This window comes from Phocoena phocoena, chromosome 6, assembly GCF_963924675.1.
Source record: "Phocoena phocoena chromosome 6, mPhoPho1.1, whole genome shotgun sequence".
In the NCBI taxonomy this organism is placed as follows: domain Eukaryota; kingdom Metazoa; phylum Chordata; class Mammalia; order Artiodactyla; family Phocoenidae; genus Phocoena; species Phocoena phocoena.
This window is the reverse complement of record NC_089224.1, coordinates 13,355,915-13,371,650: the sequence shown is the minus strand read 5'-3', so window position 1 is coordinate 13,371,650 and position 15,736 is coordinate 13,355,915. Positions and strand designations below refer to the sequence as shown.

Here is a 15,736-nt window from a genome sequence, read left to right as displayed (position 1 = left end):
CGGAAAGGATAATTCTTTGGCCCAAAAGATATTTTACAAAGACCTTTCATTTCTCTCTGTTACATGGGAAACAACAAAGCAAATAGTCTGAGCTTTTTTTTTTTTTTTTTCCAGCAGTGCCCTTGTAACCTCCCTATGGAATGTCTTGTTTTGTTTTCCAGAAAAAAAGAGCCTCATTTTATGAGAACATCATTAAGGCAATGAGGCCTCAGCCTGAATACTTTGCTGTTGGCTACTACGGACAGGGCTTTCCTTCTTTCCTACGGGTAAGAAGCCTGAGGGTGGTCTCTCCAGCCGTTAAGCCCTGCAGTCTGCAGGAGGGAAGGTCTTCATTTCTTTTCCAGATGGGTCTAGCGTGTTAGCAGCTGGAGACCCCTGTTCTCACGGTGGGAGGTTAGGGAGGGAAACCACTTCCTGAGCCGCTGGTCTCTTCACCCCCAGCCGCCTCTGGTATTCTGGCAGCTCTTTTGTAAAATGACTTCTCCCAGGTGGACTGAAAAAGGGAAAAACAAAACCATTCCCTCCGCTGGTCTGCTGCTGAGGGTCAGCCGGTGGGGGTGGGGGTGGGGGAGAAGAGTGTGGATTGATGTATCTAATTGTTTATTTTATTTCCAGCTAGAGCTAGTTTGAAAACAAATATCCCCAGGACAAGACTGCAGAAGGTTCACAAAAATAAAAACAGTTTTGTTGGAATAATGAGAAGGACCATGTTTATCTTGTTCCTCAAAATTTTTTAGAATGTAATGCTGATTTTACAATCGAAAAAGCAACCCCCCCAAAAAAAAGCCCTCTTATTTTCTCCCACAGAAAAGAAGCCTCTATTAGTGCTGACCTATGTTTAAATATATATTATCCATCTTCCTTCCCCTAATTAAAAAAGAAAGAAAAAAGTGGAACGGAAAATACATTCCTTATAGCGCATAGTAAGGAAGTCGTTTGTTCATTCATTCAATAACTGTTTGCTTAGGGCCTACTGTGTGCCGGGCATTAGAGATGCAGTGCTGATTATAATCAGATGTGGTCCTTGCTCTCATGGATTTGACAACCTAATGGGTGAGATGTTAATTAAATAATCGCACAAACAAATATGAAGTCGAAACTGACCAAGACAGGAATTCTGTGCTAGATGCGTTGGTTAAGCAAGGAGTATTTACCCAAGTAAAATTAAAACCTGTGTTCATGTAAAAATTGTATGTGATTGTTTATAGCACTGTTACTTATAATCACTAAAGACTGGATACAGCTCACATCTCCCTCAGCTGGTGAAGGGATCAGCATGGTGTGGGACAGCCATGCAGTGGAAAACTACTCAGGAAAAAAAGGAATAAACTCCTGATACACGTAACCACAGGGATGAATCTCAGATGTATTGTGCTGAGTAAAAGAAAGCAGTTAGACCTTAAAGGCTACGTACTCTGTGATTTTATTGATATGACATTCTGGCCAAGCCAACACTTACCATAGGGATGGAGAGCAGGTCAGTGGTTATTGGATCTGGTCAGTGGAGCCGGTGGGGCGAAGGTTGGGCTACAAAGAGACATGGAGAGATTTTAAGTGGTGATGAAACTGTGCTATCTCTTAATTGTGGTCATGGTTATGTTTGTCAAAACTTGATGCAGAATTTTACACTAAAAGGGGTAGATTTTTACTATGTGTCAATTATACCTGAATTTTTTAAGAATCAGGAAAGACTTCCCAGGGAACTTCTGCTTCAGCTGGGATTTGAAAGGTGAACTGGGAGTCAGGAAGGCTAAGGGGATAGGAAAAGGCGCTCCAGGCAGAGGAAACAGCAGGCAAGGGCATGGCAGGGGCTGGGAGTGGAAGACGAGTGCTGTGGGAAGAGAGGGAGCTGGGGTGAGCAGGGAAGATGAGGCAGGAAGTATGGGAGGAGCGTGCGGGGCTTTGGGGCCATGTAGCGTGTTTTGTTGGCATCCAGAGAGCAGAGGGAGCCATTGTAGATTTTTCAGTGTTGGCAAGGTCGTCTGGCTTCGGTATGGAGAATGGATGGGACGTGCATGTAGATAAGCCCCTAGAGACCATGGCAGATGTTCTGGGAAGAGATGACAGGTTGGCCTAGGGAGGTGGCTTTAGAGAGGAAGGGAAAGATTAGTGTGATGGAGACGCAGTAACAGTATTTGATGATTGATGGGATATGGCAATGAGCAAGTGGGAGGTGGTAAGAATGATTCCTGGCTCTCTGGTCTGCATAATTGGCGGGGCAGTGGAGCCATCCACTAAGATGGCAACACTGGGAAAGGGCAGAATCATGGAGGAGTGCGGCGAGCCGCTTCTGACCAGCAGAATGACGAATCACCACACGCTAGATTCTTCTCGCATCACACTTTATTGCAGTACAGCTTGGTTTCGGGCGGATGGAAGGAAGACCCCGTACGCTCGAGCCTGTCTGCTTATATAAGGGCTTAAGGACTCGTGTAAGTCCCTGATTCGTCCGTATGGTTATCGCATTTCGCAAGCCGGACTTTGGATAGGCCACTGCTTCAAAACCTGATTAGCATATTAGGTGCATACGCCCTAGCGGCATACTTAGTGCATGCGTAATGGCTATCCGGCCGCGCCCTACAAAGGAGAGGATGAATCCACTCACTGAATAAATATTTATTGAGCTCTTATCCATATCTTATCATGAATGATAGCAAATTTAAGACCAGAACCTACTGCAGACCCATATTTATGGACCTTGCTATAATATAGGCCAGGGGGCAGAGTCTTAAACCCAAATCCCTGAAATTGTAGAGCTTCTGTTCTGGCTCGGAGAGACAAATAAATAAATACTAAGATAAATATCTGAGTGTGTCAGACGGCCTAGAACAGCGCCTCATACAGGGTAGACACTCAGCAAGTATCGTAGAGAAAAATGCGTCAGGGGAAGGTGAATGGAGAGGCAGATGGTGGGGATGGAGTTGCAATTTTTAACAGAGTGAATAGGAAAGACTTCGGTAAGAAAATGACACCTGAGCAAAACCCTGAAAGACGTGAGGGAGTAAGCCAGGCAGCTCTCAAGAGGGGGCCAGACAGTGAGAACAGCAGGTTCAAAAGACATGAGGCTGGAGATGCATGAACAAAAGGGCAGGTAGAGAATGGTCTCAGAGAGCTATGGGTACCAGATTGCAGAGGGCCTTTGGGATTTTTTTTTTTTTTTTTTTTTTTTTTGCGGTACGCGGGCCTCTCACTGCTGTGGCCTCTCCCGTTGCGGAGCACAGGCTCCGGACGCGCAGGCTCAGCGGCCATGGCTCACGGGCCCAGCCGCTCCGCGGCATGTGGGATCTTCCCAGACCGGGGCATGAACCTGCGTCCCCTGCATCGGCAGGCGGACTCTCAACCACTGCGCCACCAGGGAAGCCCCCTTTGGGGTCTTTATAGGTCGTTTGGTTTTAGACATACTCAATGTGAGGTAGATTTGGAACATCCAAAAAATGTGAGTCAAACATTTGCTCTATGGGTCTGGAACGCAAAGGAAAGTTCTAGGCCGGAGATAAAAGTTGGGTTATTTACGTGTCGTTAACACTGGTTGTAGATGAGGTGGCCAAGGGAGACTGGAGTAATAAGAGTAGAGGGTCTGCAGTAGGTTCTGGTCTTAAATTTGCTATCGTTCATGATAAGATATTGACAGCTACCACACTTGTTACATATGATTGTTGTGTCACATGGAATAATGGTTATGAACTGGAGGACAGCAGTGGTTCCGTGAGAACAAGAAGTCTAGACTTTCAAGTTGAAAAATTGGGGTCTAAATCATCTGCTGAGTGACTGTGATTTTGGCCAAATCACATGACCACCAAGTCTTGGTTTTCTGACCTTGAAGTTAGGGAAATAAGGCCCACATTGCAGGGCTGGTTTGAGAATGAAATGAATAGCAGATGGGAGTGCTTTATAAACTGTACAGGCGTTTGTAGATGTTACGTGTTGTCAGCGTGTACTGAAGAGTAGAGAATCCACGTGAATTATGTAACCTAAATGCCCTTGCATGTTACGGACTATTTCCCCAAACTCAGAAAGTATAAAAGTATATCCTCTCCCCTGACCCCAAGCAGGCCTCCGTCTCTTCTGTTTTTGTCAGCGGCATCACTGTTCTTCCTGGTCCAAGGCCGTTACCTCAGAATCCTCACCGACTCTCCCATCCCTTTGCTCTTTACCAAACACCAAAGACTCAAACAACAGTCCCTGTAGCTCCTCCTTCCCCCACAGGGTTTTGCCAAGGATCCCTACAGTTGGATAGATTAGGTTGACTACGCTTCCTCCTTCATCACATTGCTCCCTCCTTCTAGAACCTACAGTGAATTTCCAGGCCTTTGGACCCTTGACCTGCCTTTCCAGGCCTTTCAGATTCCGGCTCAACCAAGGATGTTTCTTCTACCTGCACTCCGTACTTTCTAACTTGGGCCTTATTCTTCTTTTCACTTCCTTGCCTGGCTCCCCTCCCCTCCCCTCCCCTCCCCTCCCCTCCCCTCCCCCCCTCCCCCCTCCCCCCATCCAATCAAGTCTCGTGTCCTCCTGGAAACCCTTTCCTTCAGGTTGAGCTGCTTTGTACTGACCTTCTGCTTGTCTGGTTCCTTCCACAGTTATGGTCCACATCATACACTTAGCGTTTTCTTGTACTCCGACCCCTTAACCCGCCACAGTTTTGCCTGAGTGATGAAATTGCATAATGCATGCGTCATCCACATAAATCTTTCCTGGCTTGGAAACATTTTATCATCAATTCCAAAAGATTTGGCAATTTTCACTGCCCTCCGTGTTGAGCGTAGAAGGTATATTGCCTTCGAGGTACTTAAATTATCTAAATTATCTTACTTATTTGTTTACTTGTTTTCTGTTTCTCTCCACCAGAGCAGAGTTACTGTTCTGTCCCTAGCGCCTGGCATATCTCATTTGCTCAATACATATTGGTTGTGTGAATGGACAAGTGGTTTTTAAAAACATTTGACAGGACAATATGGGCCCGGATTTTAGTTAAAAAAGGATCACGTGTGGGCTTTAAATACTCAGTACTCATCTGAGTGACCGTCTGATGAGCAGGAACCTTCAAAACATGGCGACATTTGAACTTGCAACAGCTGTGAGGTGAACTTCTTCCATGCCTGGGGCCTAGAAAATTTCTTTTCAAAACATCCAATTTTATTAATTTTATTAAAGAGAAAAAGCAGTTTGGAACGGAGAGGATAGTATTGAGGGCAGTTATTTTCTATGAGGCTTCAATGTGGCCATCCACGGTGATCTCCAGTATTGGCTAGGGACGGCTGTAGATTAATCCTGTTCTCTGTTCCTGTCTCACGTGTTGTGTTGATTTGCTTCGTACTTTCGAGTTCTCTAGGCAGTGCCGCTCAAAGCGCTGGTTCCCTAACTGTTACTGGATCATGATGAGAAAGGAGCTTGCACCTCAAAGTAAATGAATGTACTTCCTTCCTTCATTGAGAATTTCTTGCCGTGAAAAGTATCAGCTAAACTAAAACAGCATGCCCGGTAACATCCTGGATTTCCATTAGGGTGCAAACTCCTTATCTCCTTGTGGATCAGTGTAGGCTGTTTGCACACCAATTGTCATCCTTGGGCCATACTCTGAGAAACACTGCATGAAGCATTTTCGTGCCTGTGACTTAACTCCGCAGATAAACTGTGAGCTCTTTCGGATATGATGGTTACTGTGGGGCACATAGCAGGTGCTCAATGAGGACATGGTGGGGGTGTTGCACTTGGTCTGGGGAGGACAGCGGCTTCCTTGGGACCAGGCTCCTCAGTTGCCCCTTCACTCTTCATATTTGATTCTTTCCCTTGTTCTCCTGACCTGCAGAACAAGATCTTCATCTACCGAGGGAAGGAGTATGAGAGGCGAGAAGACTTCAGCCTGCGGCTGCTGACCCAGTTTCCCAACGCTGAGAAGATGGCCAGCACCACGCCCCCAGGAGAGGACATCAAGTCCTCCCCCAAGCAGCGTATCCTCATCCTGGGGTCACGGCTCAGGGGCTCTTGAACCTGCAGCAGCCCCAGCCCAGCCAGAGAAGCCGAGGGTTCCCTCCCATCCCTGCGTGCCGATAGGTCCTGGCCTCAGACTCATTTAACCATCCTGACTCAAGTGTCCCATTCTGTGTAAAAGCTTTGGGAACCTAATGTTCTTAGCTCAGGGCTATGGCGTAACTAAAGGAGAGAGATGAGAAGCAAAGGTTGAATATGAAGGGATGTGTGTTATAGCCACAAGCAGAGCCTGAGACGAATAGACTTCCTGTTCTGAATTCTGGATCCTGGATAAAGATGTGTAGCTCTTTTTTGGTAACATATAATGTCATCGAAAAACCAATTGCATGCTTTTTAAAAAATGAAGATGTTATAAAGGTAAACAGTATTCCAAAAGAGGTTGCTAAGACAGAGCTGGTGTGGCATAGTAGATAAATAAGTAAAAGGGTTCCGGAGCGTATTGCCTGGGTTCGAGTCCCAGTGCTGTCACTTACTGTGTCACTTTAGGCAACTTACTTAATTTCTCTGTGCCTCAGTTTTCTCACCTGTAAAGTGGGGATGATGATCATTCTTCCCCTTGGAGTTCTTGCAAAGATCGAGTATCTGTAAAATACTAGGAACAGTGCCTGGTAAATACATAATAAAAGTTCAATATGTATTAATTACTATCGAATGGTCAGTAGCTATAGAAAGATACACAGCAATGACAGATCAGTAGGCAGACCTGCCTTTCAGAGGAGAGTGGAGTGGACTCTTAACACAGTGGATGCTTGGAAAAGAAAGGTTTTCTGGGAAAAATTGTTTCAGTTGTAGGGATTCAGTAAATGCTTGCGGGGCCTCCTTGGGATGGGAATGAAAAGAGGTCTTCATGAATTGGATGTAGAAACAGGAGTCCCAGAGTCACGTCTGCATAGCCAATTTACCTTGGCACGTTGCCTAGTTTCTCCAGGCCTTGGTTTTCTCATCTATAAAGTGTGAGGGGAGCTCTGTTTCTCCCAAATATCTAATAGCATTTCTGGGAAGATCAAATTAAAAAGATCATTTGTGTGAAAACGTTTTGTAAGTTATAATAGCTTAAGGTATAGCCCAGTGCTTCTCAGGTTTTATTATACTTAAGAATCACCATGGAGAGATTCTAATTCAGCAGCTGTGAATTCTAATTCTGCAGTTTGAGTAAATCTCCAGGTGATTCTGCTGCCAGTGGATGGCACTCTTCACGTTGAGAAATACTGGGAGTGAATGTTAGGTCTAGACCCAGTGCCTTAAATTCTAGTTTCAATGCTATAGATTTGGAAGCATTGTTGGTAAAGGGAAAACAAAGTCATGCCTAAGATCAAATCATTAAGTGAGAGAGGGAGACCTTCCCCCTGAGCTGGGTTTGACATCTGACTTCATTTATCAGTTGTGTGATCTGGGCTTTCTCAGACCCTCAGATTCTTCATCTGTAAAGGGGATTAATAACATCCACCTGGAAATTGTTGTGTTTATTGGAGATAACATATTCAAAGCACCCATTACAGTGCCTGGCTCTGGTACTTGGTAAACAAATGGTATCCAGAGATAACAAGGAATTCCTATTGCCCGGGCTCTGGAATCTGGCTAATTCAGAGGGATGCTTGTCCAAAAGAAATGATTTAAGACAATTGCTAGTCACCTGTTTTCCTGAAATTTCATTAATGTCTGTTTCCCTAAGACAAGGTTGTTTGCCACGTGTCTGACCAAAAAATGTCCCAAGATTATGACTTAATAAGGCATTTTGGCAATATCTGAGGGAAGCCCGTTTTCAATGCGGTCCTGGCATTTGGTTCAAAGGAATGATCGGTGTGGGTACCATTTCCATCGGTAAAGCAGGAGGAACAGGTGGTCCTTTTTGCTGTGACAGCTTAGTGGCCCAGCCCTTTTCCTTCCTTAACGAGCTCCTCAGACATGCAGTGTTTCACCGTAAAGCCAGTGATGAGCCTGCCGCCCAGCTACAAAGATAAACCAGTTCCAGAGCAGATCTTAAAGTAAGTGCGTTTTTTGGTTTGTTTTTTAAACCATGTGTCTCACACACTTCTTTATATAGAAGTCTATCAAAATTCATTAGAGTTTGGAAGACCTCCTGTTGTCTTCGTCCATTTGGTCTGCCGTAACAGAAGATCGTAGACTGGGTGGCTTATAAACAACAGAAATTTATTTCTCACATTTTTGGAGGCTGAGAAGTCCAAGATCAAGGCACTGGCAGATTCAGTGTCTGGTGAGGGCCTTCTTCCTGGTTCGTAGGTGGTCATCTTCTCACTGTGTCCTCACATGGTGAGAGGGGTGAGGGAGTTCTGTGGGGCCTCTTTTTTAATAAGGGCACTAACCACGTTCACGAGGGCTCCACCATCATGAGCTAATCACCACCCAAAAAGCCCACCTCCTAACACCATCACATTGGGCATTAGGATTTCAATATATGAATTTGGGGGGACAAATATTCAGACCATAACAACTGTCGCTTCCATTTCCAGTATAAGATGAGAGCTTGGTAACTCAAGGGATTTGGAGATTTCTTTTTTTTTAAGCAGAGGGAAGGAAATTGAGAATTTCACTCTTAGGTTTCAGTTCCCCTAGTTCTTTTTTCCACTCAGAAGGATTCACTGGCCAGTAGCGACTGACCTCACCTGGCCTTCAATCAGTGAGTTCCCCTATGATTGAATTCCTTCTCCTGAGAAGCTAAAATGCTACTAGGATTGATAGAACTGTTAGAAAACTATGCAAATGAGATCACAAACATGGACATAAATCCATATGCCTTTCAAAATTGTGAGCTGTGAGATAGATTCATCAATAATAAAACTAAGATGTGTAATAACATCAAATTCCGGGGACTTCCCTGCCAGTCCAGTGGTTAAGACTTCATGGTGCCACTGCAGGGGGGCACGGGTTCAATCCCTGGTTGGGGAACTAAGATCCTGCATGCCACGTGGCATGGCCAAAAAAAGTTTTTAAAAAATCAAATTCTGCATCATCTCCAGCCTTCACCGTGGAGACTATGTCAGTTTTGAGGTAGTTTAGTGGATAAGACTCAGTCCGTGTAAGATGTGTCTCAGGTTTTGTTGGAGCAGTGCTTGTTGTAAGAAAGAAATGAAAGCATATGGCTGTGTCTTTCCCAGCTACTACAGAGCCAATGAAGTACAGCAGTTCAGATATTCTCGGCCGTTCCGGAAAGGAGAAAAGGATCCCGACAATGAGTTTGCTGTGAGTCCACCACGTTCATCCTCTAAAACAAGATGAAATGGACATCCAAAATGGAGGCCTTCCATTCAACCAGCATCTACAGCAGAAATGATGGCAGCCCTGGAGATAGAGTTTCCGTGTGCTTATTACCTAGTCAGCAGACTATTGTCTCAGTGGAAAACTCTAGACTAGTGATCCAGGAACTGGGCTCCACTCCTGGGCCTGCCACCACCATGACCTTGATTTGAGCATGTCACACCTCTCTGGACCTCAAATTTCCCATCAAAAAGGGCGAGGGAGCCCCAATAGATAATTCATTTCTGCTTTAAACACTTAGAATCCTTAAAGTTTGGGAGAAAGAATGGCCCATTCACTAAGGAGGCATTGAAAATAAAATCTCTAGATAACCAACAAGGACCTACTGTACAGCACAGGGAACTCTGCTCAATATTCTGTAATAACCTAAATGGGAAAAGAATTTGAACAAGAATAGATACATGTATATGTATAACTGAATCACTTTGCTGTACACCTGAAACTAACAATCAACTATGCTCTGATATGAAATAATTTTAATTTTTATTTATTTTAAAAAATTTAAAAAGAATCTCATAAACCTGGGAGTTTTGCTGTTTGCCTGGGAACTGACCACCGTTTCCTACTTTCCTTCCTTCCACCAGACCATGTGGATTGAAAGGACCACGTATACGACTGCCTATACCTTCCCTGGGATTCTCAAGTGGTTTGAAGTCAAACAGATTTCAACAGTAAGTTATCTGAAAGTGAAACTCAGAAAACTCTTTCTGTCTCCAAACAGAATGAGAGCCTTTGTTAAATTCCCCCTCCAGTTCTCACTAGCTCCTCTGGCCCACTTTATTTTCCAAAAGAGAAATAAAAGACATGCTTGTAGAATAGAACTCCTTTGTCAAACTGATGTTACAACACCACCCCTAAAGATTACTCCCAGTGAATGGCTCTTTTATGACCCAATGGGTGTTGTCTCCTCAAGGATCCTGCCTGTGCCCAAAAACATTTTTGGAATTCCTCCTTTGAGTTCCCTATCAATCACATTCTTCTCTCCAAGAACACTTCCTCTTATTTTCAGCTAGTCACATCACCATTCATCCTAGACTTTTCCATCTTCATCACTCCCCAAAGCTGTTTGTCTTACCTCTTTAATAGTTATTAAATCTGTTTTAGTTTTCTTCCCCCAGCCCTCCTGCTGAGGTACCCTGTTTCTAGTCCCTCATTCATCTCTGGTTGATGCCATTGAAAAAGCCTTCTGATTGGCCTCCCTGCGTTGGCTTCTTAGGTCCATTTTCCTCTCTGCCTTCAGAGTGTGAATTCCATAGTGAAAACCTGGCTGTATCATTCTCATGCTTAAAACCTTGCTATGGCTCCCCAGTGCCTAGACTAGAAAGCCCGTGCTCCTAGCACGTGCGTACAGGGTCTGTGTTACTAAGCTCTTTCACTTCACCTTCTATGGAATCTACTGGAACTAAATTGCTCATTCCATGCTATGTCAACCCTCTCTGACATTTTCTCTGCCCAGCATGCCCTCTGACCGCTTCTCAACCTAACTCCCATTGAGATTTAGTTTAGGTACCAGCTCCTCCAGGAAGCCATCTCTGAAACTCCCAAGCTGGGTTAGATGCCCTTTCTCTGTGCCCTGTCACAACCTTGGCTTATTTCTAAAGAGTTACCTACCATGCTTACCTATCTTGAAAGCTCCCCACCCTGACCCTGTGAAAACCGTATGCTCCTTCCAGCCGTGAATTATATCTTAATCGCTTTTGTAACAATGGTGCATAGCACAGTACTTGGCTAAAATAAGTAATCAAGAAATACGTCTTGAACAAATCTGAAGTTTGATGTGTTGCATACCACTAGTGATAAATTATTATTCTTCAAGTATGAATATGATTTTGGACGGAGTCTTTTGGAATCCATTCTGGAGTAGGAGATCATGCTGGTTGATCAGGGTAAAATGAAGAAGGACACAGTTTTTCTTGAATCTGGTTTGGAAGACATTTCCACAGGAGGAGCTCTCTGAATCTGCATTGCATCTCATTTCATTTGCATCCAAAATCCAGCTTGAATATTCTAATGCATCCCATTATTTCTGACTTCCGTAAACCAACCGTAGAACCCATACTAAGCAGACTTAATATATGGTCTGAACGTGTGACTTCCAAGATCACTTCCCTTTTCTCACGGAAGGAGCATCAAAACTCTTCCCAGTGAACGTTTTTGGTGTGCAGAGGTGTCTTGGGTCAGATATATTGCTCCTCTGTTGTCATTGATCTTCTCAAAAATCTGTAAGAAAGATTTGCCCAAGAAAAAAATCATCATTACAGCTCCAATTTTATCTTCTCAAAATTTCCATAGACACTTTGCTCCAAGAAATAATCATTACCATAGCTCCAATTTTTAAATCATCCTTGTACTTTCTGAGATTTTAAATAGCTTATTTAGCAGCTTACCAACACCATTTCAAATAAATGTGCTATCCTTATTAATAAACATGACCCCGGGACTTGCCTGGTGGTCCAGTGGTTAGGACTCCGCGCTTCCACTGCAGGGGGCACAGGTTCTATCCCTGGTTGGGGAACTAAGATCCTGCGTGCCGCTCGGTGCGGCCAAAAAGAAAAAAAAAACATGACTTTGACAAGGAAAACATCACTCCTCCATAGCTTGGTGGGAATTGTATGCCTTTGGAGGGGAAGACCTAGGCTTTTTCCAGTCTTGGCTGTGGAGCTCAGCGTCTCTCCTCTGCCGTGCTCTCTGTCACAGGAGGAAATCAGTCCTCTGGAGAATGCCATTGAAACCATGGAGCTCACCAATGAGAAGATCAGCAACTGTGTCCAGCAGCACGCCTGGGACCGGTCCCTCTCCGTGCATCCCCTCTCCATGCTGCTCAGTGGCATCGTGGACCCGGCTGTCATGGGGGGCTACTCCAACTATGAGAAGGTGGGCTGCGTCCGGGGAACCCCACGGGGCCACCAGGTCTGGCGTGTCTCTCCTGCCTTCTCCAGTGGCAGCTGGTGAATTCGTTTCTTACAGCTTCTCTGAGAGATTTTCATTCTCCCCTCTTTGTGAATGGGCAAATGAAATTAATGACAGGCTTCTCCCTGACCTCATACCTGCTAGACACCATCAGCCACCCAGCCAGGGTTAGGCCACTGTCTGGTAGAGTCACCGAAAGATCCATCTGATAGACCTCTGGTTGATTCACCAGCTGTGAATTCCCTTCCCACTCCCTCTCTCCCCTGGAAGGTAGAAGGCATACAAGTGGACCCCAGACCTGAGGATGCCCTGGAAGGGAAGCAGCATCTGTGGGAAACACAGAGCCACGCTCTATTTGGAACCCTGACATGGTGTGCCATTGGTTGTATGGACAAACGCTGGCCCTGGCTCTACAATTAAATTAATTCAGCTAAGTGTCGTATCTGTTACTCTGGAAAAACATGAATGGAATGCTCATCCCATGGGACTCCATTGTATAGGGTCTGGATGTAGCATCACTTAAAGTGGAGGTAATGCATTCAGTAGAATTTGGTTACATATAATCAATAGAAGCAGGATTTTTAATTGCTAGGTATGTTTTCAGTGGCTAAATAATTTGGGGGTCCTCCTCTTGAGTATAAATAAACAAGTTACACTCCTGTTGAGTAACATGGAGAGTGAGTGGGAAGAAAAGGAGATGGATGGGAAAGATGAGAAAGGTTAAGTGGGCTGATTCTCTTATTCCCATTTGTACACAATGTCCTGGGAAGAGCAGGGGCTTTCAGAATCGGTCACTCTTATGACCCAGTTCTGGCTTCCCATTGGCCACTGTGTGCTCTTGGGGGAGATACTTAATCTCTCTGAGCTCCAGTTTTCATATTTGAAAAAAGTAAGGGAAATACATAACTGACAGGAGTGACGTGGGGCTTAACGGAGACCTCCTGTATATGAGGAACATCATATGACCCCTGCCATGTAGTGGTGGCTTGATCAGGGTCGGTTTTCTTCCTGTCTACTTGGAACAGAATGTGTGATTTGAGTGTTCTTTTTTATTTTTTTTGGCATGAGGGATCTTAGTTCCCCAACCAGGGATCGAACCCGTGCCCCCTGCCTTGGAAGCACGGAGTCTCAACCAGTGGACCTCCAGGGATGTCCCAGTTTGAGTGTTGTTGATGAGTGGGGCTTACCAGTGCTACAGTGATCTTCTTTCTTCTGTCGTCTCTTCAACCTCTCAACCTCTTTAGTCTTCTTAGTCTCAGCAGCTGGGAAAGCACCAGAGGAACTCTGGTTTGCCGATGTTAGGTTTCAGTAATAATTTCTAGTGTTATAATGGAATTCAATACTAGGGCCAGAATACAATACTTTTTTAATGCTGTAATGATTTCCGTGTGTGTTTTTTCCTATAAGCTATCTGGTACTAATTTTGATGTGTCTTTCCAAGTATTCATTTTTTTTTCAGAATGCTCCTGAACTCTGATTTATATACACCAGTATCTGTGACTATTATATATATATTTTAAAATTATTATTATTATTATTTTTTGCGGTACGCGAGCCTCTCACTGTTGTGGCCTCTCCCGTTGCGGAGCACAGGCTCCGGACGCGCAGGCTCAGCGGCCATGGCTCACGGGCCCAGCCGCTCCGTGGCATGTGGGATCTTCCCAGACCCGGGCATGAACCCGCGTCCCCTGCATCGGCAGACGGCCTCTCAACCACTGCGCCACCAGGGAAGCCCCTATTATATAATTTTATATGAAGTTTTTTCCAGTGTGACCATCTTCTAATTAAAATGAAAAAAAAAAAAGGGAAGAAAAGGAAGGATATATAAACAAATTTATTTCAGCAACTTTTAAAGACTGTTAGTTTTTACTTTTAATTAATATGTATGACTTTGTACATTTCTAAACATAAGAAAAAGGTAAACTCATTGATCACCTTGAACTATTGCAATCGGGTCGGGAATCCATCATTACCTATTGATACAGGCGACCTATTTTAAGGCAGCTCTTTAATCAGCGCCTGAGTGATCGGAACACAGGAGGTGTGTGCGGTAATTCATCAGCCCTTTCTGTTCTGAGGCAGGACTCTGCTAGAAAAACTAATTTCAGGGGACTCTGCTCTGATGTTCCCTGACTCATCTGATGCTTTGGGAATTTCAGTGCATTTCATCAGAGGTCAAAAAAATTGTTTTAACTTTCAAATTTAAACTGCATGTATTTTGAAAGGTAAAGGTGGCTGAAGATTTAAGCAAATCCTATGTTTTCATTTATGTTGACAGTCCCTGCTCTGGAAATGTGCTGTCCTGTTTCCTTTGTGTGATGCATGGATTCCATATATTTATATTCTCTGTTGCACTCGTTTTCTAGGGCTGCCATAACAAAGTACCACAAACAGCGTGACTTAAAACAATAGGAATTGATTGTCTCACACTTCTGGGGTCCAGTAGTCTGAAATCAGGGTGTCAGCAGTGTTGCTTCCCTCTGAGGAAGGGTCTGCTCCCTGCCTCTCTCCTGGCTTCTGTGGGTTGCTGGCAACCTTTGGTATCCCTTGCCTTGTAGATGACTGTCTTCTCCTTGGCTTTTCACATGATGTTCTCTCTGTGTACATGTGTCTGTCTCCTCATATCCCCTTTTTGCAAGGACCCCGGTCAGATTGGATTAGGGGTCCATCCTACTCTCATGTGACCTCATCTTAACTAATTACATCTGCAGTAAGTCTGTGTCCATCTAAGGTCACATTCTGAGGTCCCAGGGCTTAGGAGTTCAACCTATGAATTTGGGGGGTGGGGGCGGGACACAGTTTAACCCGTAACATCTTCCCACAAAGTAAAGAGTTTGCACATATTCTGTTTTCCACACAAAATGGGCTGATCCCTTTTATAACTGTATCCTGTAGTTTCAGGAACTCTTGGGTTTCATGTGATGGGGTGGTTTTCCTACTAGTGAAGCAAAAGAGTGAAGGGGAGCTTTGAAGGCTGGTCTTCAAAAGCACTCTCAGAAATGATGGTTATGGTACAGGGAGAAAATAGATAACTCCCGTTTTGAACTCTGTTGGAGCTCCAGTGTTCACTACAGACTTTAGTTTTTCTTTCCTAATGAATTCTGTCTTTAAAATGGTCTCCTATGGAACACCTGTATTTATAGTTTGAGTTTTATGTCCCTATTATAGGACCTTTCCACGAATGTTTATTGATGTTATAGGTGACATGGTCTTGACCTAGCATAATAAGTGCAACCTGCATTTAATATTTTCCAAAGACTTTCACATATATAGCATTTCTCATGATGTCCTCAAAATAGCCTTTGGGATAGGTGATTAGTAAGAAAGTGCCAATATGAATCTTCAGGAATTGAGGTACAGCCTATAAAATGCTGGGCAGGAAAACTCTCAGCCACATCTTCGGCCTATTAATTTTTTGCTCTTTATAAGATCTAGGCGCTTACTCTAATGAATAACCTTTTGATATTGCCATTTGGCCTTTTCTTAGCTCTTTGGGGAAGTTATTTAATGAATGACATTCTGCTCTGCTGATTTGATTTGATGTGTGTGTGTAGCAGTT

The 15,736-nt window shown here is 44.2% G+C and overlaps 1 protein-coding gene across 1 annotated transcript in view; it reads left to right on the top strand.

The window, feature by feature from the left end:
- The window catches only part of DOCK5 (dedicator of cytokinesis 5), a 154,398-nt gene that overhangs the window by 124,245 nt on the left and 14,417 nt on the right, over positions 1-15,736 (top strand). Inside the window, exons 40-45 of the mRNA XM_065879847.1 lie at positions 162-266; positions 5,810-5,951; positions 7,895-7,976; positions 9,108-9,192; positions 9,852-9,938; positions 11,965-12,141. Of these exons, the coding sequence (XP_065735919.1) occupies positions 162-266; positions 5,810-5,951; positions 7,895-7,976; positions 9,108-9,192; positions 9,852-9,938; positions 11,965-12,141 (678 nt within the window). The remainder of the gene's footprint in view (positions 1-161; positions 267-5,809; positions 5,952-7,894; positions 7,977-9,107; positions 9,193-9,851; positions 9,939-11,964; positions 12,142-15,736) is intronic.